The 18,308-nt window shown below is 33.5% G+C and overlaps 1 protein-coding gene, 1 long non-coding RNA gene and 1 other non-coding gene across 4 annotated transcripts; 1 reads left to right on the plus strand and 2 right to left on the minus strand.

The window, feature by feature from the left end:
- Positions 1-287: 287 nt before the first annotated feature.
- Positions 288-370, minus strand: TRNAL-UAA (transfer RNA leucine (anticodon UAA)). The gene has a single exon. It is a non-coding gene; the product is annotated as a tRNA-Leu (tRNA).
- A 2,145-nt stretch (positions 371-2,515) lies between these two features.
- On the minus strand, positions 2,516-6,901 carry LOC129877471 (histone deacetylase HDT1-like). Its single transcript, XM_055952977.1, has 10 exons — positions 6,783-6,901; positions 5,352-5,422; positions 5,033-5,250; positions 4,856-4,884; positions 4,736-4,774; positions 4,506-4,657; positions 3,503-3,562; positions 3,322-3,412; positions 2,915-3,041; positions 2,516-2,843 (listed from the first exon to the last, which is right to left on the minus strand). The coding sequence occupies exons 1-10, from the start codon at positions 6,793-6,795 to the stop codon at positions 2,780-2,782; spliced, it is 864 nt and encodes a 287-aa protein (XP_055808952.1). The 5' UTR covers positions 6,796-6,901; the 3' UTR covers positions 2,516-2,779.
- Positions 6,902-8,606: 1,705 nt separating this feature from the next.
- LOC129876716 (uncharacterized) lies at positions 8,607-17,658 on the plus strand. 2 transcript variants are annotated; one of them, XR_008763407.1, is made up of 4 exons: positions 8,607-8,914; positions 15,563-16,022; positions 16,347-16,396; positions 17,394-17,658. It is a non-coding gene; the product is annotated as an uncharacterized LOC129876716 (long non-coding RNA). The 2 variants fall into 2 exon arrangements; XR_008763406.1 differs by lacking the exon at positions 17,394-17,658 and having other exon boundaries at positions 16,347-16,739.
- The last annotated feature ends 650 nt before the right edge of the window (positions 17,659-18,308 follow it).

Consider the following 18,308-nt stretch of genomic DNA (forward strand, 5'->3'; position numbering starts at 1 on the left):
AATGTAGTTTGCCTTTCAAATATCATTAATTTGGCAATAATATTACAAAAGGACAATATCATCCATCATATTTGAATTTTATGTTTGGATTGGCTTTTTAAAAATAGCTTATAAGTTAAAACTCATAAGTTGGTCATACCCAACCTTTAGCTTTTAACTTTTTTTTGCACTTTTTTTTGGCCTAAAAGTAAATACTTAAAGCATTTTTTATCTTTTTCAAACACCACAAAAAATAACATTTAAAAAGTTACAAGCACTTGAAATAGATTTAAAAGAATTAAAAAAAATGCTGGCTATGGGGTTCGAACCCATGCGCACTTATGTGCAGAAGATCTTAAGTCTTCCCCCTTAACCTCTCGGGCAAACCAGCTAGTGCTCAATATTGGAAAACAAAATATAATTATATAAACAGAACAAAATAAAAGTGAAAACTTGAAAAGATCATATATTTCAATAACGTGTTCTATATTTTAGATTTTATTATTATTTAGATTGGTTTATTGGAGTATTAAGTACCTTATTTTATAAAAAATTCATGTTACTTAGGTTTGGTGTTAAATTACAGACATTTGTTGTCTAATTTGATTCACGGATTGTTTGATTTATGATATGTCCGAAACTTAAATTTTATCTTATTTGCCTCCTGAAAATATCAAGCACAAATAAAAAGTTACCACTTGCATGCGATATAAATTCAAGGTTTTTTCGATATGAATTTATCTCGATATTAAAAGCAAATATCATAAGTTACTTTTGTGATCCTTTTCTATTAAAAGAAATTTTTCGAAACTAACAAATAAAGAAATAAAGAACAAATGGGTGGCAAATTAAATATTCTAACTACTATATTATTTTGTGATACGTATTTGTAAAGATGGATCTTGAACCTAACTCAATCCCAAAAGTTAGCTTATGACGGAATGATTATTCAAGTTCATAAAAGCAAACCACCAATTTATTCTCCAACCAATATGAGAACTTTTACCCACTCTAACACCCCTCTCCCCCTCACGCCCAGATCCAACTGGAGCGTGGACCGTAAGCCCAAACGAAAATTGACCTAGCTCTGATACCAAATGTCGAACTTAACACAACGGAAAGCTCAGAAATCAAAAGACAATTAACAGGGAAAGCAAGAAGTAAGATGAGAAGCGTGAAACTGTTTTAAGAGAAAAGTTGTTACATACTTCATTCAATACGTTAAGTGGCCTTATAAGCATATATTAAAGCTTACATATTTTTTGAAATCATATTCCCAGTAAACCACTTCTCCTAAACTCTAGCAAAACATTTATGCACTACTATAAACTAAGAAAATACCACGACTTAACAAAATAACAACTAAAACCTAGAAAATAGTTATTGCAAAACTTAGTCAAACTAAAATAAGGATAAGTTGAGGTTGTACGATTTAACATTACTTCTTTTTTAAATTGTCAAAAATACCGCAATCTTTCTATATTCTGACTTAAAACTTTTCATTCAACTGCATTGGTATATTTTAATCGATATAAATATTGCTAAATAATTTTTTTTAAAATAATTAAAGTCAGTTATACATGTGATATAAATACTAAAACCAAAAATAACATCATGCACAATAAACTTTTTGTAAAAGTATTATTTCGAAAATATTAGAGTAATATTTTCTTTTCAAGAGCAGTTGCAAGTTTGCTTTCTCCCCACAACAACATACCCAATATTTTTTTGCTTTCTCCCCGCCGCAAAAAGGTTAATAGTGCTACAACTCAATCATTTAATTAGTATCATCTAATTTCATTCAAAAATAAAACTTGAATTTTCATTTTCAACAATCAAACTTAAAATCTTCATAGTCTAACTCACTGTCTCATCCACATAGCATGAACTCCCTCGAGGTGCTTTCTCCTAAAAAAGAAAAGTCCTTGGTTTAATCGTTTCGTCAATTCAAATTGTCGTCATCCACGCGTACCTAATAAAAAGAAAGAACTTGCTAGGAAAGCATTACCCTACCGCAAATGCACTATCAACTCCCTCAAAAATGCTACATCAGCCTGTAGAAAAGTAAGAAGCTATGGCAGTTCTTCCATCTAATGACCGCATATCTATGATTCTTGAGGGGAATGAAATGTCGGATTGAATCACCAAAGCAAGGCTAAGACGAATAGATATTATCGACAAAATGAAGTCTTCTTCCTTATCTTAGTCAAACTGGCATGAAGCTTACCAAGGAATTAGGAAGATGAAAGAAAGAAAAGTTAAAAGGGGCAATACAATTATTTATTTTTCCCAACAGTTTGGCCCAAAACCAAGGTCAGGAAAAGAGACTGCCCCGCCTATCCCGCATAGAAGGTACAACACTACTATGCTACAATCTTCAAACCATAACAACACTAAGCTGCAACCTTCAAACCTCAAACCTTCCTATCTAAGATAATGTAACTCAATGAGTTGAATCAAACAAGAAATAGCCAATCATCTCATGCTATGCAGATGAGGGAAGTCATTAAGCAACAAAAAAGCTAACGTAGCAAAATACCAAAAAGGTAATAACCATTAATTTGAATAGAATCTCAACCAACACGACAGCCGAAATTGTAATAAATCTTTCACTAGTACCCAGAGATAGTTCCTTCTCGATACAAAATACCAATAAGTAGCAAAACTGGACCTAACTCTGGCTTTACATTAGGGTCAACCAACAAAAGATATTCTAAAGGCTAACACTCTTCTGATTATCATTCCCTTCAACGCTTAACATTTCAAAATCGTATCTCCAGGCAGATGTTTCTACTCCTATTTACTTTCCAGCGCTGTGCTTAGCTTTCGAGTGAGACTCCAGCGCATTTTCAGAACCAAAAGTCCTGCAAGGAGAAATGAATACAGGATACAACCTAATGCTCCTAAAATAATCAAAAAGATGTATTGAAGTTACCTGTTGCATGTCTTGCAGGCAACTGATCCGCCAGATTTTGGAGTCTGGTTTGGCTTGTTTCCAGGAGTTTTACCAGCCTGTTTTGAGGGGTGAGGGGTTGCCACATGGACAGCACCTTTCTTACCATCTAAACAGCCCAAAAAAACACTCAGGAATAAGATGAGTTAAATCACATAATAACTGAGCAAATATGCAAAAAAATGAGCCACTTGCTTTTGTAAACATTTAACATCTTTTTTATTTACTTTGAAGCTTAGAATCATTCCCAAGTAATTAATACTGGTATTCCGGTTTCTGGTCAAATTTTCTCATGCAAATCAAAAGGTGTTGGCAGACAGTCCAACATTAGACAATACATCTCCAATATTAACATTAAGGTAAAGTATTAACCAAGTAGAAAAACTAACCAGTCTTTTGAGGAGTTGTAAATTTTGTCTTTTTATCGGGAACAGGTGTTTTTGCAGCAGAATCTGCAGGTCTCTTTTTGCTAGGTTCAGCCTAAAAAAGAAAAATGAACCAGGTAGCGTTAGCTCACCTACCTGCTCAAGTAATTAGGGAGAAAGGAGAAGACCAATAACTACTAGCTACCTTCTTTGGTGTCTCCTCACTCTCATCAGACTGATCTTCATCACTATCACCATCTTCATCCTGAAGAGAAAATACTCAATAATATAAAACATTGGAAGCTATGTTATGCAGAAGAATTGCATTGTGGTTAATGCTTCAGACCCCGAAAGGAAAATGCTAGATTAGTTATATGGACCAGAGGATGAACTAGCTCAACTCAGATGCAGGGTTCTGCTTTTTCAACATGCAACATAACATTCAAGACATAAAAATCTGATACTCAATAATATAAAATATTGGAAGCTATGTTATGCAGAAGAATTGCATTGTGGTTAATGCTTCAGACCCCGAAAGGAAAATGCTAGATTAGTTATATGGACCAGAGGATGAACTAGCTCAACTCAGATGCAGGGTTCTGCTTTTTCAACATGCAACATAACATTCAAGACATAAAAATCTGATATTCAGTTTGATGGCTCTTGCAAAAGCAATCCCCCAAATATGACGATTATTTTCCCAATCTGACAATTCCATTTCGCCCTATATTTCAAGAACCAAATAGTATCTGTTTTTGGCTACTCAAAAATATGTTTAGTAGTAAGCAAAGATATTAAATCGGTTTCATCCATTAATTTTTACCCAGACAAAAGCCCATAAAATACTTAAAGAACTCAGTGATATCTTTGACAAACAATTGTTTTGCAACACCCTTATCAAAAAGTTCTCATTGAAAATTTGTTTTCCAAGACTAATTCTTTTAAAACCAAATCCAAAGTGTGATCTGAATACTACCAATGCAGATCATATTCTTCCAAAAAATCTTTAAAAGTTCACATATTGAAGATCACTCAAGTACCACAGGTTGAAAAACATATTCAAACAATTTGGCTGGAAATTGTTTAACAAGCTCAAACAAGTACGAATTGGTTTTTGTGCTTAGCCCAGACATCTAAGAACATTTAATGATAACAAATGTTATAACAATACTATAAAGCACTGAGCATATATTAGATGATAAGCCTACCTCCCCCAACTCAGAATCATCTTCATCCGCAGACTCATCATCACTGCTCTCATCTCCATCATCCGCCTTTGCAACTTTACTAGGTTCTGCAACAGTCACCTTCTGCTTAGCTGAAGCAGAATCCTTTGCACTAGTCTTGGCTTCAGTCTTTCCTGTCAGACAGGTAGGCAATACTTTAGAACAAAAAAATGGTAGATTGAAGAGACAACTATATACTAAATTTTATGTACCATTGTTTGCAATTGTGAGGGGCATTTCCTCATCAGACTCTGCACACAATAAATTATCAATTAAGTCTTTGCCTAATCCATCGAAGCTTGAATATGCTCAAACAGAAGATTTTTACTTACCATCTTCTTCTTCTTCATCATCATCCTCAGTGTCACACAGAATTGTTGTCAAGGGAACAAAAAGAACTTGAAAAATCTAATTCTTTTAATTGGAAAGCAAGGGAATTGTAGAAACTAGAAAGATAGTGAAGTTCATTTCAACAAAAGATAGAAGTTAACGGACAATGAAAAGGATATTCCTCAAATGGGTTGGAGGCCTTGTATCCAAAAAAGTAGACACTACCATTTTTCCAGTTGTGTGATAGTTCAAAGTCTCTATCAAAAATCAGGTCAAATTGTTGTTGACGCAGCTTATCTGAGCTGAGTGTTCCCAGAACAAGCTTCTTGCCATCAATAGTTACAGACAAGCATACAGGTTCTGATCCTTTATCCTTTTTCGCCTCACCAAGAGATGCCTACAAAAAAAATACATTGATAGAATACTAAAAAGAGATGCCTACAAGGTACTAGATATTGCAAATGAATTTGCCTATCAAATTCAAGTGACAAAACATACCTGTGAAAGATGCAAAATCATGTCATCTCCAGGCTGTACAGATAAAGGTTGTCCACTTTTCACCTCCGCACCTAAATGGAAGAAAATTTAAAACAGCTGTCAAATATACTTCCAATATAAAGAGGGAAGCAAACACACTAACACACTTGGATGAAGTATCAACAGCAAGCATGCATAAAAGGAAACATATTTTTTACAATACAATTATTACACAAAAGTATAGGCACAAAAGTACATTCAAATTGTATATGTGACCCAACAGAACTTCAAAAGTACGGATTCTTGAGCAATAATAATATCAAGGAGACAAGTGGTCATCAAAGTGAAGCGTAAGAGTAATTCCAAATATAATAATGAAAAATTGAGGTTTTTTCGCATCAAACACTTGAGAAATCATTTCCGGGGTTCCAAGCAAATTCTTGATTCTGAAAGAGCTAATATCAAATACCCTACTCTAAACTCCTATATAGAGGAACGGAAAATGAACCCAGAGAACAGAGTGATGACAGCATCTATGGCCAATTTGAAACACTAAAAAGCCATCCTTTTTTTACTGTTAACATTAAAGAACAATAGCCAAAGCAGAGTGTGACATATCATATATAGGCAGCATTGCACTACAATTCAAACATTTCTAGTTATTTGATTCTCACTCTCTGTCATGCCAGTGATGAAAAATGCATAGTCCGGGAATCTATCACAAAACAGTACACAAACAACATACCATGCGTAATTCCACTAATTTGTGTCTAGGCTGGGAGGGTGGTGTGTAATAAGCATTATAACTACCTTGTGCACATAGAGATGTTGTTTTCGATAGACCCAGCTATCACAACAACAGTAATCACACAAGTAGGCTCTATAGAGGGTAGACGTGTAGAGTATAGCAGACCTAAACCCAAACCTTGGGAGGGTGGTGTGTAATAAGCATTATAACTATGTGCACATAGAGAGGTTGTTTTCGATAAACCCAGCTATCACAACAACAGTAATCACACAAGTGAGCTCTACGGATGGTAGAAGGATAGAGTATAGCATACCTAAACCCAAACCTTGGGAGGTAAAGAGATTGTTTCCGATAAACACAACTATCACAAAACAGTAAAGAACCAAAAAAAAATGTAACATAACTTGAATTTGCTCTCAAATTAACAAGCTGTGAAATGTGCATATATATATAAATTCAACTACAAACAGGGGTTTCGACATTCAGACTCAGTCATCATATACTGAAGAAGTGTCTGATCAGAATCACATAAAAATCAAAGCAGAACAAACATTGAAACGGCGAAATGAATAATCAACAGATACAGCATATGACACCACGAAGCAAAACAAAATATTAAGGAACAGTCATCAAGCAATGCAGATAATCAAAACAATGAAGCGATAAACAGAGAAAAAACAAATAGCTTGAGAGAGAGTATGTACCCCAAAATTCCATTGATGATTTAAGAAGAAGATAGGGAGAAAATCTAGGGTTTAGGAGAGAGTGAGCAATGGAAGTCGGCAAGCGAAGGTTTATAAGCGGGAGAATGGAGAGAGAGAGAGGCTATAATATATATTCATGTTTCGCGTGCTAACCCTAATATGCATTATTGGGGTGAACAAAAACTGAGAAATTTCAAATAAAGAAAAAAAAAAGTAGTATTTAGAAAAAAAAAAGTGAAAAATTGGAAGTTGTGTCTGTAGGTGAATATAACTTGGAAAACTATACCAACATGAGTTATGACGTAGTGATGAAACTACTTCATCATTAATCAAAGGTCTTGAGTTCGAGTTCTAGTATAAAGAAAATCATATTAGGAGCATCAACCCCTAATTGGCACTGCAATGCACGATAAAAATTATTGAGATTATGATCCTACAACTCTGAAAGTTATAAAAGGATTAAGAATCATATATTTTTTAATCTAAAAATATTTGAATATACGACGTGTATTTTTTAGTTGTTTCATCATAGCACACAACATAAAGATACGTCTTCTAAGAAAAATATGACACACACACATATATATATATATATATAATTATATTGATATTAAGGTGGGGGAAGGGGCAATTGCAAATAAATAATATATATCGAATGAATTATCATAAGTATATTTGGATCTTCGTAAAAAAAACGTAAATTTAAAATTTAAAAGATAATTCATTTGTAAAATATTGCAATTCAAATGTCACATATTTTTGCTAATCCAAAACATATATTATGGCGTTCAACAAAATAAACTCTAACTGCTACGACTTCAAATAATGTTGAGGTAGCAGTCATTTATGAATTCAATAAAAAAATGTGTGTAATTGAATCAATAACTCAACACATTATATAGCTCTATAGTCTTTTTTTAAAGACGAATATTTCAATAATATTGTGTAAAGTAACAATACTCGCATAACTCAATTAAAGGAAGTATACATCATAGGAAACAAAACAAAATATATTTCACTAAGTTTTTTTTTAAAAAAAACATGATCTTTAATAGAATGATGAGATAAGTTTTCAACAATTCTGTTCAAGTGATAATTTGACAAATTTATTCACTAATAAATTATCAACATCAAAATTTGATAAATTGATATACATGATTGGAATGTGTTGTCTCCGAGATGCCGAATGATATTTTTATTAGGAGAGTAAATACGTGTGGCGCTCTTTTTTTATTCTTAATCAATATTTTGTCTCAGTCATATTTTCAATAAGGCATATTATAAGATATGCATACTCTTTTTTTTACTAGGTTTTTTTTTATTAATTTTTTTAATAAAATTTTAACGAGACACACTATTTATGAACATAATGTTATAAATCCACACAATTGTGTGAATATTTCGTTCAATGGACTCTTTAGAATACATATACTTTACTAATGCATCACTTAATATTTATATCTAACGGATGATTTGTATATTCTATAGATATTTTTTATCTTTGGTGGCGAATAGACTACAACACACCTGAAAGAAGAAATATTATCTCCCTTTTTTACCTTAGTTATCTTTATATTATTCTATAGGCTGTATTGTTTATATTTTATGACACAGTTATCTAAAAAGAGTGTTCTGAATTTATTCAATCGTGTGGATATTTCTTTCAATAATTTTTTTAGCATCTATCTATATATATATATATATATATATATATATATAAAAGAGAATGTTAAAGTTCGATGACATGGCACATCCACAAATTAGCATTTATTTTTTAATTTCCCACTTAAACTTTTGGCTGTATTTTTTTTAAAGTCACGCTTTATTCAAAAAGAAAAAAAATGGTGCAAATGCAAAACGACGTGTCTGACTTAAAAACTACTAATATGAATAATCACCTTAAATTTTGATAGCTGCCCCATCGCTTCCTCTCCTTTTTCAGATCAATTTTGGTCTCCATCTTCCCCAATTTCCATGGTTATTATTGTTGTAGCCATAGTAGAACAAAATATCGCCTATTCAACCATCCTTGCCTTACCGTCATGGCTGCTTCCTACAGGTTGCAACCCATCCACAGATACAATCGACACCTCTTTGTTTAACTGCTGCAAATCAAACTCAGACCAAATAAGGTACCCATGTCTACTCCCATTCTCTTTCTAAAGTGCTTAAAGTTTCAATCCTTCTCGGAATTAATTAAAGCTTGGTTTGTTCTGTTACTCTGTCACAATTTCTTTTATTTGAATGAATTTCCTTGTGCTTTGACAAAACATGCTGGGGTAACAAGTGAAGAAAATGAGGATCCTTAAAACAAAGCCGGAAAAGTAAGATGAGTGAGCAAAAAGTCATTCTTTTGCCATTACATAATTGTATATTGCATTATGTTTTTGTTTTATTTTAGATTTTTTAGAAAGAAAGAGAGGAAGTAACTCTCTTTTACCCTCACTTCGTTAGGGACAGGAATTACCCCTATAAGTTGAAGATAACAATTGAAAAAATGATGAAGACCAAGTATTTGGTAAAAGTCTTCAAAGAAATGAAGAACTCCTCTTTGAAGGAGAAGTTCTGAATGAAGGACGGGCTTCAGATGATGTTGCTTATGCTAATGTCCATGAGTTTGAAAAACCAATTCCGACATCCTTATCAATGATATCTGGAGAAATTAAGGACCTAAGAGAAATGGAGATCAACGGTACAAATGTTGGTAAACCAACTATTCCTAATAATGACAAAATATTGCGTGCAAATGTTCATGCTTTCGCTTGTGTACCGGAAGAGTATGTGTGGTATTCGAATTATTCATTTCATTCTCTTGCTTTGAAAATGGGGTCTACATATGAGGTGTTTTGGGTAAATTTGGTGACAAATAAACGCCATAAAAATGGGGAGATATAATTTGCTCGATAATGTTGACGTAGTTCCGAGTGGATATATGGATCGTAGGATTATAATGACATGTTGCTATGAATTGTTTGATGAGATTGGGAAGAAAATAGAAGTAGTTGTGACTAGGACAACAGGAGTTACTAATTTAGCAATAGAGGAGATGGTGGACCTAAGATTATACCTACTTTCAAAGAGGTGTACATGAGAAAAAAGAGTCGAAATACTGCACTGCTTCTTGCTTGGGTGTATTTGGTTGTCACTTATATTGCTAGAGTTCAGCACTAAAAGTTTCACATTGCTGATTTGAATTTTTGAAAAATAAATTGGCTTTAGAGCATAAATAGTGTAATTGTTATTGTGAAAATCGAATTTCTAAGTACATATTGCCAGAAATTTATTTTGGCACTTTTCATGTCTTTAATGATAAAGTTGTGTAAATATTTTCTGTATTCAGGAAATAAGAAAAATTTGCTAACATCACCTCTGTTGTTACTTGGATTTGAATTGAAATGTTCAGAAAGTGTTCTTCATTTCTCTTTCTTTTGCTCTATTTTCACATGATTTTCTGGTATTTATATTTCAGTATCTGGATACCAGACACCCGAACATCTGAACATAGGGAAGTATATTGCATCAAACGTACCCAGCTTAAAAGGTTTCATTGAACAATCAACTATCCAGCAGAATGGGATGTCTACTCTACGAGCTCTCTCTTCTGTGATATTTCTTCTTCAAAGGTCATGCCCATGCCCATGCTTTGAATATTGGACTAGGCTGATCTTCTTACTAGGAAGTGATGACTCTTCAGCTACTTTTATTATGCCTTCCACTTTCACGTTTCTTGTCTGACAATGTGTCCTGCTATGTGTAGTATCTTAGTGGTTTATTATTTAGTATGCACCAGAATTGGTTAAAGTGAAGTGGCCAATGCCAGAGAAGACAATAGACCTCTTGAGCATTTGGAGTGGAGTAGTTGGTGGTGTTAACCAAAAATAAATGATGGCAAACCATCCTAGCATGCATCTGGTGTGCTATGTGACAAGAAGGTGTCACCACAACTTAAGGGCAAGTTCTACAAAGTGGTGGTTAGACCGACTATGTTATATGGGACGGAGTGTTGGCCAGTTAAGGTCTCTCACGTTCAAAAGATGAAAGTTGTCGAGATGAGAATGTTGAGATGGATGTGTGGGCATACCGGGAGCGACGGAATTAGAAATGAGGCTATTCGGGACAAGGTAGGAGTGGCCTCAGTGGAGGACAAGATGCGGAAAATGCGACTTGAGATGGTTTGGGCATGTGAAGAGGAGAGACACTGATGCCCCAGTGCGGAGGTGTGAGAGGTTGGCCATGGATGGTTTCAGAAGAGATAGGGGTAGGTCGAAGAAATATTGGGGAGAGGTGATTAGACAGAACATGAGGCAGTTACAACTTACCGAGAACATGACCTTAGATAGGAGGGTGTGGAGGACCCATATTAGGGTAGAAGGCTAGTACATAGTCTCGTTATTCTTCCGTATTAGTAGGCGCATTAGCGCACTATAATTTCTTGTGCTCTAATTTCTATTATTATTTATTACTTTCTGTACTTTGATTACTCTATTTTATCTGTGTCGCTTTCGTTATTTGCTTTCCCATATCGCTTTGAACTTCTTAGCCTTATCTGACCTCTTCTTATGCTTCTATTGAGCCGGGGGTCTCTCGGAAATAGCCGTCCTACCTTGGTATGAGTAAGGTCTGCGTACATTTTACCCTTTTCTGACCCCACGTTATGAGATTTCACTGGGTTGTTGTTGTTGTTGTATGTGATTGATAACACTTGCCATGCATGTATCAATTGTTAACTCAAAATCATGAGGTAAATATCAAGAAGGTAAGCTATACAATCTCTAATATTATTGCACGAAAGAGAGCCCAAATATAAGTATATCTTGATTTCACTTAAGTACTTCTGATTACTAGGCTGCTACCAGGTCATATCTCTGCATGTAATGTTTAATAGCTTTTTGTCTCAATAAATCACTAAATTCTTATCTAAAGTGAATAATATTTAGACATAGCAATTCTACATCAAATGTTATTTTTAAGTTGTTTGGATGTGTCACGACCTGACCTAGGGCTTAGTCGTAACAAGGCGGTCGAAACCCCGAAGGCTCGAACCAAGCCTTTTGTTCATATCATAAGCATACATAAGGTAAAGTAAAAACGGAAACATCATAAGAGAGTCTAAACCATGAATAGTAAACGAAGAATGTCACATGACAACATAGATTCGAAACATTTGTCCAACTAGATGCCTCTACTAATGAGCATGGGCGGGGGCTAAGACATGTCCCTAGCTCACCCTCAATATGACACATAACAAAAATCTTTGAAAATAATAGCTAACTCGATGACTAGTCCCCGATAAATAAGGATTCACCACAAACACCGTCGGATAAAAAAGATTAACTAGCCATGTAGACGAATATGATCTTCAACCTCAACCCCTACATTATGAGACAATGTAGGCAAAAAGTGTGCATTAGTACGTTGGATTGTACTAAGTATGAGGGCATGACATGCAACGTAAATCATGGGATGCAATGGTCAAGTAAAACAGATGATAAGATGAGATAAGTAAAGTCATGAAAAAATCATAATGACCAAAGCATTAGAAAAACATAATTTAGATCATGAAAATACATATGAGGTCGTACATATGTTGGATAGGAACCCTAACCGACAATAAAATCATGCGAACTATAAAATGGAATCCCAATGTTACCACCCCTCCATCGGAGAAAAGGGGAATCTACTTGCCAAGGTATACTCTACCCCGCTAGGCGAGTCATACGTACGCTATATGTGGATCCACTAGCTAGGACAAAAAGGGCAATCCTACGGTGGCACGTAGTTATGGAACAAGAGACTTTATATAAGGGCCCCATATTTCGAGCCCCCACGAAATACATACATAGCATAGAAATAGTAATAAACATATATCATAGTCATGATCATAGGTTTGAAATCATAGAGTAGCTCATTTTTCATAACATAAGTGAAATGCGAGTATTGTCCTTCTACATTACCAATCATACATACATAGACATAATTCATACTTGAAAATCCATGATCACAGCTTATACTTAAAATTAGGATAAGACTCAATGCATGATCGATTGATTTGAAAATCATGAAATTGACTTGAAAACATGCATGATCATATACCTCCTATCAGCCCATACATAATTCATAAAGATAATATCATTTGGAAGTATAATTGAAATTACCCAAAATTCATAACATGAACCCTAAAGATCAATATAAGAGAATTCATGGAAAAGCTCTTCAATTCAATGCAATAAACATCAATTTATATCAAAATAGACTCATAATCATAATTTTAATCATAATTCATGCAATTGGAATAGAGATCATAAAACCCATAAAATACCATACTTTAATTTGATAGGAAACTTGAGAAATTGATTGGGTTTCACGGCTGAAAGAGTCCAAGATTCAATACCACATACCTTAAGTGAGAAAACCAAATAATTTGGAAGAACTTGAGAGTTTTGATGGAGAACTTGAGTGAATTTATTTGAAGTGCTCAATGGAGTCCTTGAGAGTCTTTTGTAGAGAGAGAAATATTTGGGTATGTGAATTGTAGAAGAATGAATAGAATTAGAGGTTTAGATTAATTTATAGAGCTGAAATAAGTCATAAACACGTCTAGGTTCATTAACTAACAATTAGGAAAAAGTCTAAAGTGTCCTTACGTAAAAATTGAATTCGGACAAAAACCATCGCCCAGGTTCGCGACGCGGAGGTGTTCCCTGATAGGCTAATTTTGAGTGAATGAGATTTTGGCCAGATTTTGACTCAGAAAAAATTGCACTGAACGGGAGCAAATCCGCGACGCAGAAATGTCACCCACTTTACTGTTTTGCGCAGTTTCTTGAAAAATTTATATTTCGATATACGGGTCCTAAAAATCCATCGAGATCATTTTTCCGTATGTTTTGACCCCCTGATTGATAATCCAGACTCGAATTTGTCAAAAAGATTAAGAATCATGCATTATGTGAGGCTTATTCCCAAGACATTCTTAAGGCACTTGTGAGCATTTTGAGGAATGTTACAAAATGGAAGCTCACTACCTAAAAGCTTATTCTTTTGTGTCTATTTATCCTTTAGTAAGTATGTGTGACTAACGCCAGAATATTTTGTACATCAAATTGACTTTTTATAATAAAAATGTATATATGACTTCTTTTCGAGAGTGCAAAGTTGTTCACTAAAACTGTTTGTAATTTTGTCCCAAAAGATAAAACATTTATTTTCCTAAAAAAATATATTAACAAGATAATAAAACTAAATGTGTTGTAGGTTTAATGATTTCCAGCAATAATTTTTAATGCTCATTATCTGATGTGGTTAATTTTGAAAAAAATAACTTGTATCCACAATATTGGAGATGTCCATTGACGCAAGTTTATATTCATAGAGAAATAATCAAAGATAAAAATTGGTCAAGAGAGCTTTGAGAGATGGAGAAAATATAACAATTATGTACATAACTCCCAAGTTACAAAAATTACAATATAAGACGTCGAATTCCTATACAAGATCACATAAAAATTAGTTACTTGAAATATTGGAATCACTTATTGTGACATGGTATTCACTTCCTTTTGCAGCATCTTAATTTGTGCATGCAACTTTAACTCCTCAGCATTTACAACAACTCTCTGTCAACGAAGATTGTTTTGTTAGACATGAAATAATAGCCCATACACTAACTCTTTCTTCTGAAGCTTTTAAAGAACCCTCTAACTGCTGCACTTTTTCCCATTCCCCATACATTTTCAACTTTTCCGCTCCTGAAATACCCTTGACAATTTTCCTTCCCATTAGTTCTTCAGATTACTTTTGACATCTCCCGTTTACCTTAATTGACATTGGAAGCCTCCATAGATCTGTAAAACAATAGAGCTAGAGGCTTCTAACTTTATGAATGTTCCGTATAACTACATGTCTTTCATGTTATTACCATACAGTCGTGTTTGCTTATTGTCGTTCATCTCTTAATAGAGCTTTTGCACCTACACAATTAATTTCAACATTTTTCCTCTACGGCCTTATAATTTGTGCACAATGCTGCCTCAAATACCTACGCACCATCCAGTTATGCTATTTTCATACAGTTTACCTAGGTTTATATGACTAACATAACCACAAAGTTCTTACCTGGAAAAACAAAAGATTAAAGTATGATTATACGTTTGATCTTACCCCTTTTGCATTTAAGGATCTTGGGCATAAATGACCTCCAGAACTTCATAGCTGTCATTTCACTTTTTAAAACTACCTCTTTATACATGCTTGGACGCTAGGAACTCTATGTATATTTGGAATAATGTCATGTCTTTTCGCTTATTGCATTATGGCCGTCTTTGTTTATTGTAGTTCATCACTTAGCTAATATTTAGGACCGATATAGTTAATACCACAAGCTCGCCTTTGTTTCATTAGAAGTTGTGCATCATGCCGTCCAAAATCCCTACACACCATTCAGGTATGATGCTTTATAATTTTATTTTTAATAGTGCATAAATGCGGCGTAAAAATATGATATTCTAACCAATGGCTTGAGTCGGTTTACCTCTAATTTTTCACTTTCTTAATTTCTGATTTCAAAAAGATACTATTTAGTTGAGTTGTGGCTTTTTATGTAAAAGTCTTTTCCATTCTCTTCTAATTTTGGGTTAGGCAGAAATAGTTGAAATTTGCTATTTTCTTAAGGAAATACTATGATAATTCTGATATGATCATGATATAAATCAATATTAGTTGGATGTTGCAGTTAAGTTTGCTCAAAGTTTATTTGATTAAAGTTATGGTTGTTATTGCAGTTAAAAGGAAGCCACTGATATATTTGAGCCGCCCCTACTTATTATTTGTCAACTTAATGACAGCACACTCATCATTGTTGATTTTCACACAAGTCAATATACACGCAGCTGACAATTCTAATTTGGGCACATGCAAACTGCAGGTGATAAATTTTTTCATAATAAGGCCAAGGATAATGTTACCATTCTCAAAAGAAAAAAATCAAGGATAGTTGAGGAGTGCTCATATTCAAGGGTGAACAAACTGTCACTCAGACAATCTCAAGTCTCAAAATCACTAGAGTTGACTGTGCCTTTAAAGATTAATTTGTTGGTCTGTTTAGTCATTCTTCCTCTGTGGGCTGTCATCACTGTTATGCGCAAAATATAGGGGTCTATGAGATTAAGAAAGGAGATTTCTCTATTAAGGTGACCAGTTATGGTGCCATAATCATCTTTGTTTTTCTTGCTGATAAGCATGGTATGTCTGTCTTTCATATTATCCATTCAGGGCGAATTCAGTATTTAAAATTGACGAGTTCTATATTTATAGTTCTTAACAATGTACTTATTCTACATTTGCAATTATGGGTACCAAATTTAGTGTATGTTGTAATTTTAGTATTTTTCAGATTTTTATTTATGTTCTGTGTTGAAAATATTGTTCCATGGAACCCAGAGTACATAGGTGGCATCCACCTTCGAATGAAACTTATCTTTCGACGTTCTTGATGTATATATGTGAATTGTTTTCTTCTGTTCCATGAAGAAATTGATCTTATAGTCTCTTGCTGATCTTTTGCAGGATAAATAGGTGATTTTGTTCTTGGATATGAAACCATTGAGGAATACAAGGTTAATTCACTTTGTTCTATTTTATGACATGTCTGGATTTACTTCTTTTTATAGAAAAATTAGTTCATTTTCTCATCAAGGAAAAAACAAATAGAGAAAGAGAGTGATGTACCTCTTGCCTTTCCTTTCTTTGATTTGCCTTATATTTTATTGTGGCACTGTGATTCTCCGTGAGTCAACAACAATTGTGCCATGTCAAAATTCATAGCCAATTATGAGCCAAATAAATTGTGTGTGGATGACCGAGAAGCATTACTGATATTTTGGCCTTATGTACTTTGATATATAACTGTACGACTGTATCGTTAAATGCCTTTCACAATAGGCTTTACAAAACTTAAAATGTTGCCTCTTTTACTTCCAAAATATCTATATCCCTTAAATGCCTTTTTTGGACACGTTCTTTTATAGTGCATGAAAATCATAAGTCATTCTTTTGCATCATGGTATTCGAGAGGACCATGAGAAACTGAGTTAAGTGAGTTTTTCAATTGAAGATCTATAGAAGTGGAAGATAAGCACGATTTACTTTAAAGATTGATCTTTCCTATCATAGACATTCTTTGATGGATGACAGAATAGTTTGCCCAGAGTATTGTCTAAGAGCAATCATTTGTCAACTTGGCCATTTATATCATGACTTGAGTGTTCTATGTGTGAATTTTAAAGTTCACATCTCTTGACATTTTCATACTTTTAGTAATTTTGTTTATGAACTATCTCATGGTTCATGAATCCATAAACGACATTTTTCTATTATAGACTAATTAAAGAATTGGTCAAAGTATATTTGTAATAGCACACTTAAATGTAGGAAAATGCGGATACGGAAACTAAGGAAGTCGTGGAGAAGTTAATAACTGAAATTTTGAAAACATTAATGGTAAATCTTTTTTGTTTTGATCAAGTAACTTTGGAAGCAAAACTAAATTGAGTATTTCTATATTCTTTGCATATTTTGTTGTCTAACATGTTATCAGTACCGTTACTAATACAGGAGATTATCGAAGGATGTTGGAAGCGATGAAAAATGTAGGACTTTCAAAATTGTGTTCTTGAAAAGAGGACATTATGTTCTTTGAAGTGTAGTTTGTTATATTTTACTCGAGATTAATCATTTAATTTGGCTATGCTTCATGGCGCTTATTATCGGCATGTCTTCACCATTTACCCATAAGTTAGACATGCATTTTTTCGTAAGTTGTCAGGCGATGTAATCATTTTTTATTTTGAGCTATGAAATAAAATAACTTATGGTTCTTTTTTATTCAAAAACTTTAAAAAGTGATATTTATTGCTCCTACATAATTGATTTTCTACGATTTGGAAAATATATTCCATTTTTTACATATTATTGACGATATGAAATTATAATAAGCAGTTTCAACAACTAATAATATATCAGTCACCCAATCATGTAGATACTCAACTAACAATATATGAGTAACCATATTAAATACTCATCTGCGATAAAATGTTATATACTTAAAGATTCCAAAAGAAGAAATTCATTTAGTGAAAATTGTTAATATTGGATTATGAATTTTATATTTAGGATATCATTAGAATGGTAGAAAATCAATTTTGATATGGTTGGAGAGAGAATTTGTAGTTTCAAACAATCATAGAACTTCTGTTTATACAACAAATTTATTAGTATATATATATATATATATATATATATATATATATAAACGTGGCGTCCTAACAATTAAGTAATTTTTTTAAATCCTTTTTCAATTTTTTCATCTCTTCCTCTATTTGCCGTGCTATTTTGCCCTTGCTTCCTCTGTTTACTATGCGTTGTTGTTTACTCTAGTCGCGGGATAAAATTGTACCATCTGTGTTGATTTTGAAGTTAGTAAATTCTTTTTCTATTTTTAACAAAAATTTCTACCCCAAATCATATATT

The sequence above is a fragment of the Solanum dulcamara genome, chromosome 12 (genome assembly GCF_947179165.1).
Source record: "Solanum dulcamara chromosome 12, daSolDulc1.2, whole genome shotgun sequence".
In the NCBI taxonomy this organism is placed as follows: domain Eukaryota; kingdom Viridiplantae; phylum Streptophyta; class Magnoliopsida; order Solanales; family Solanaceae; genus Solanum; species Solanum dulcamara.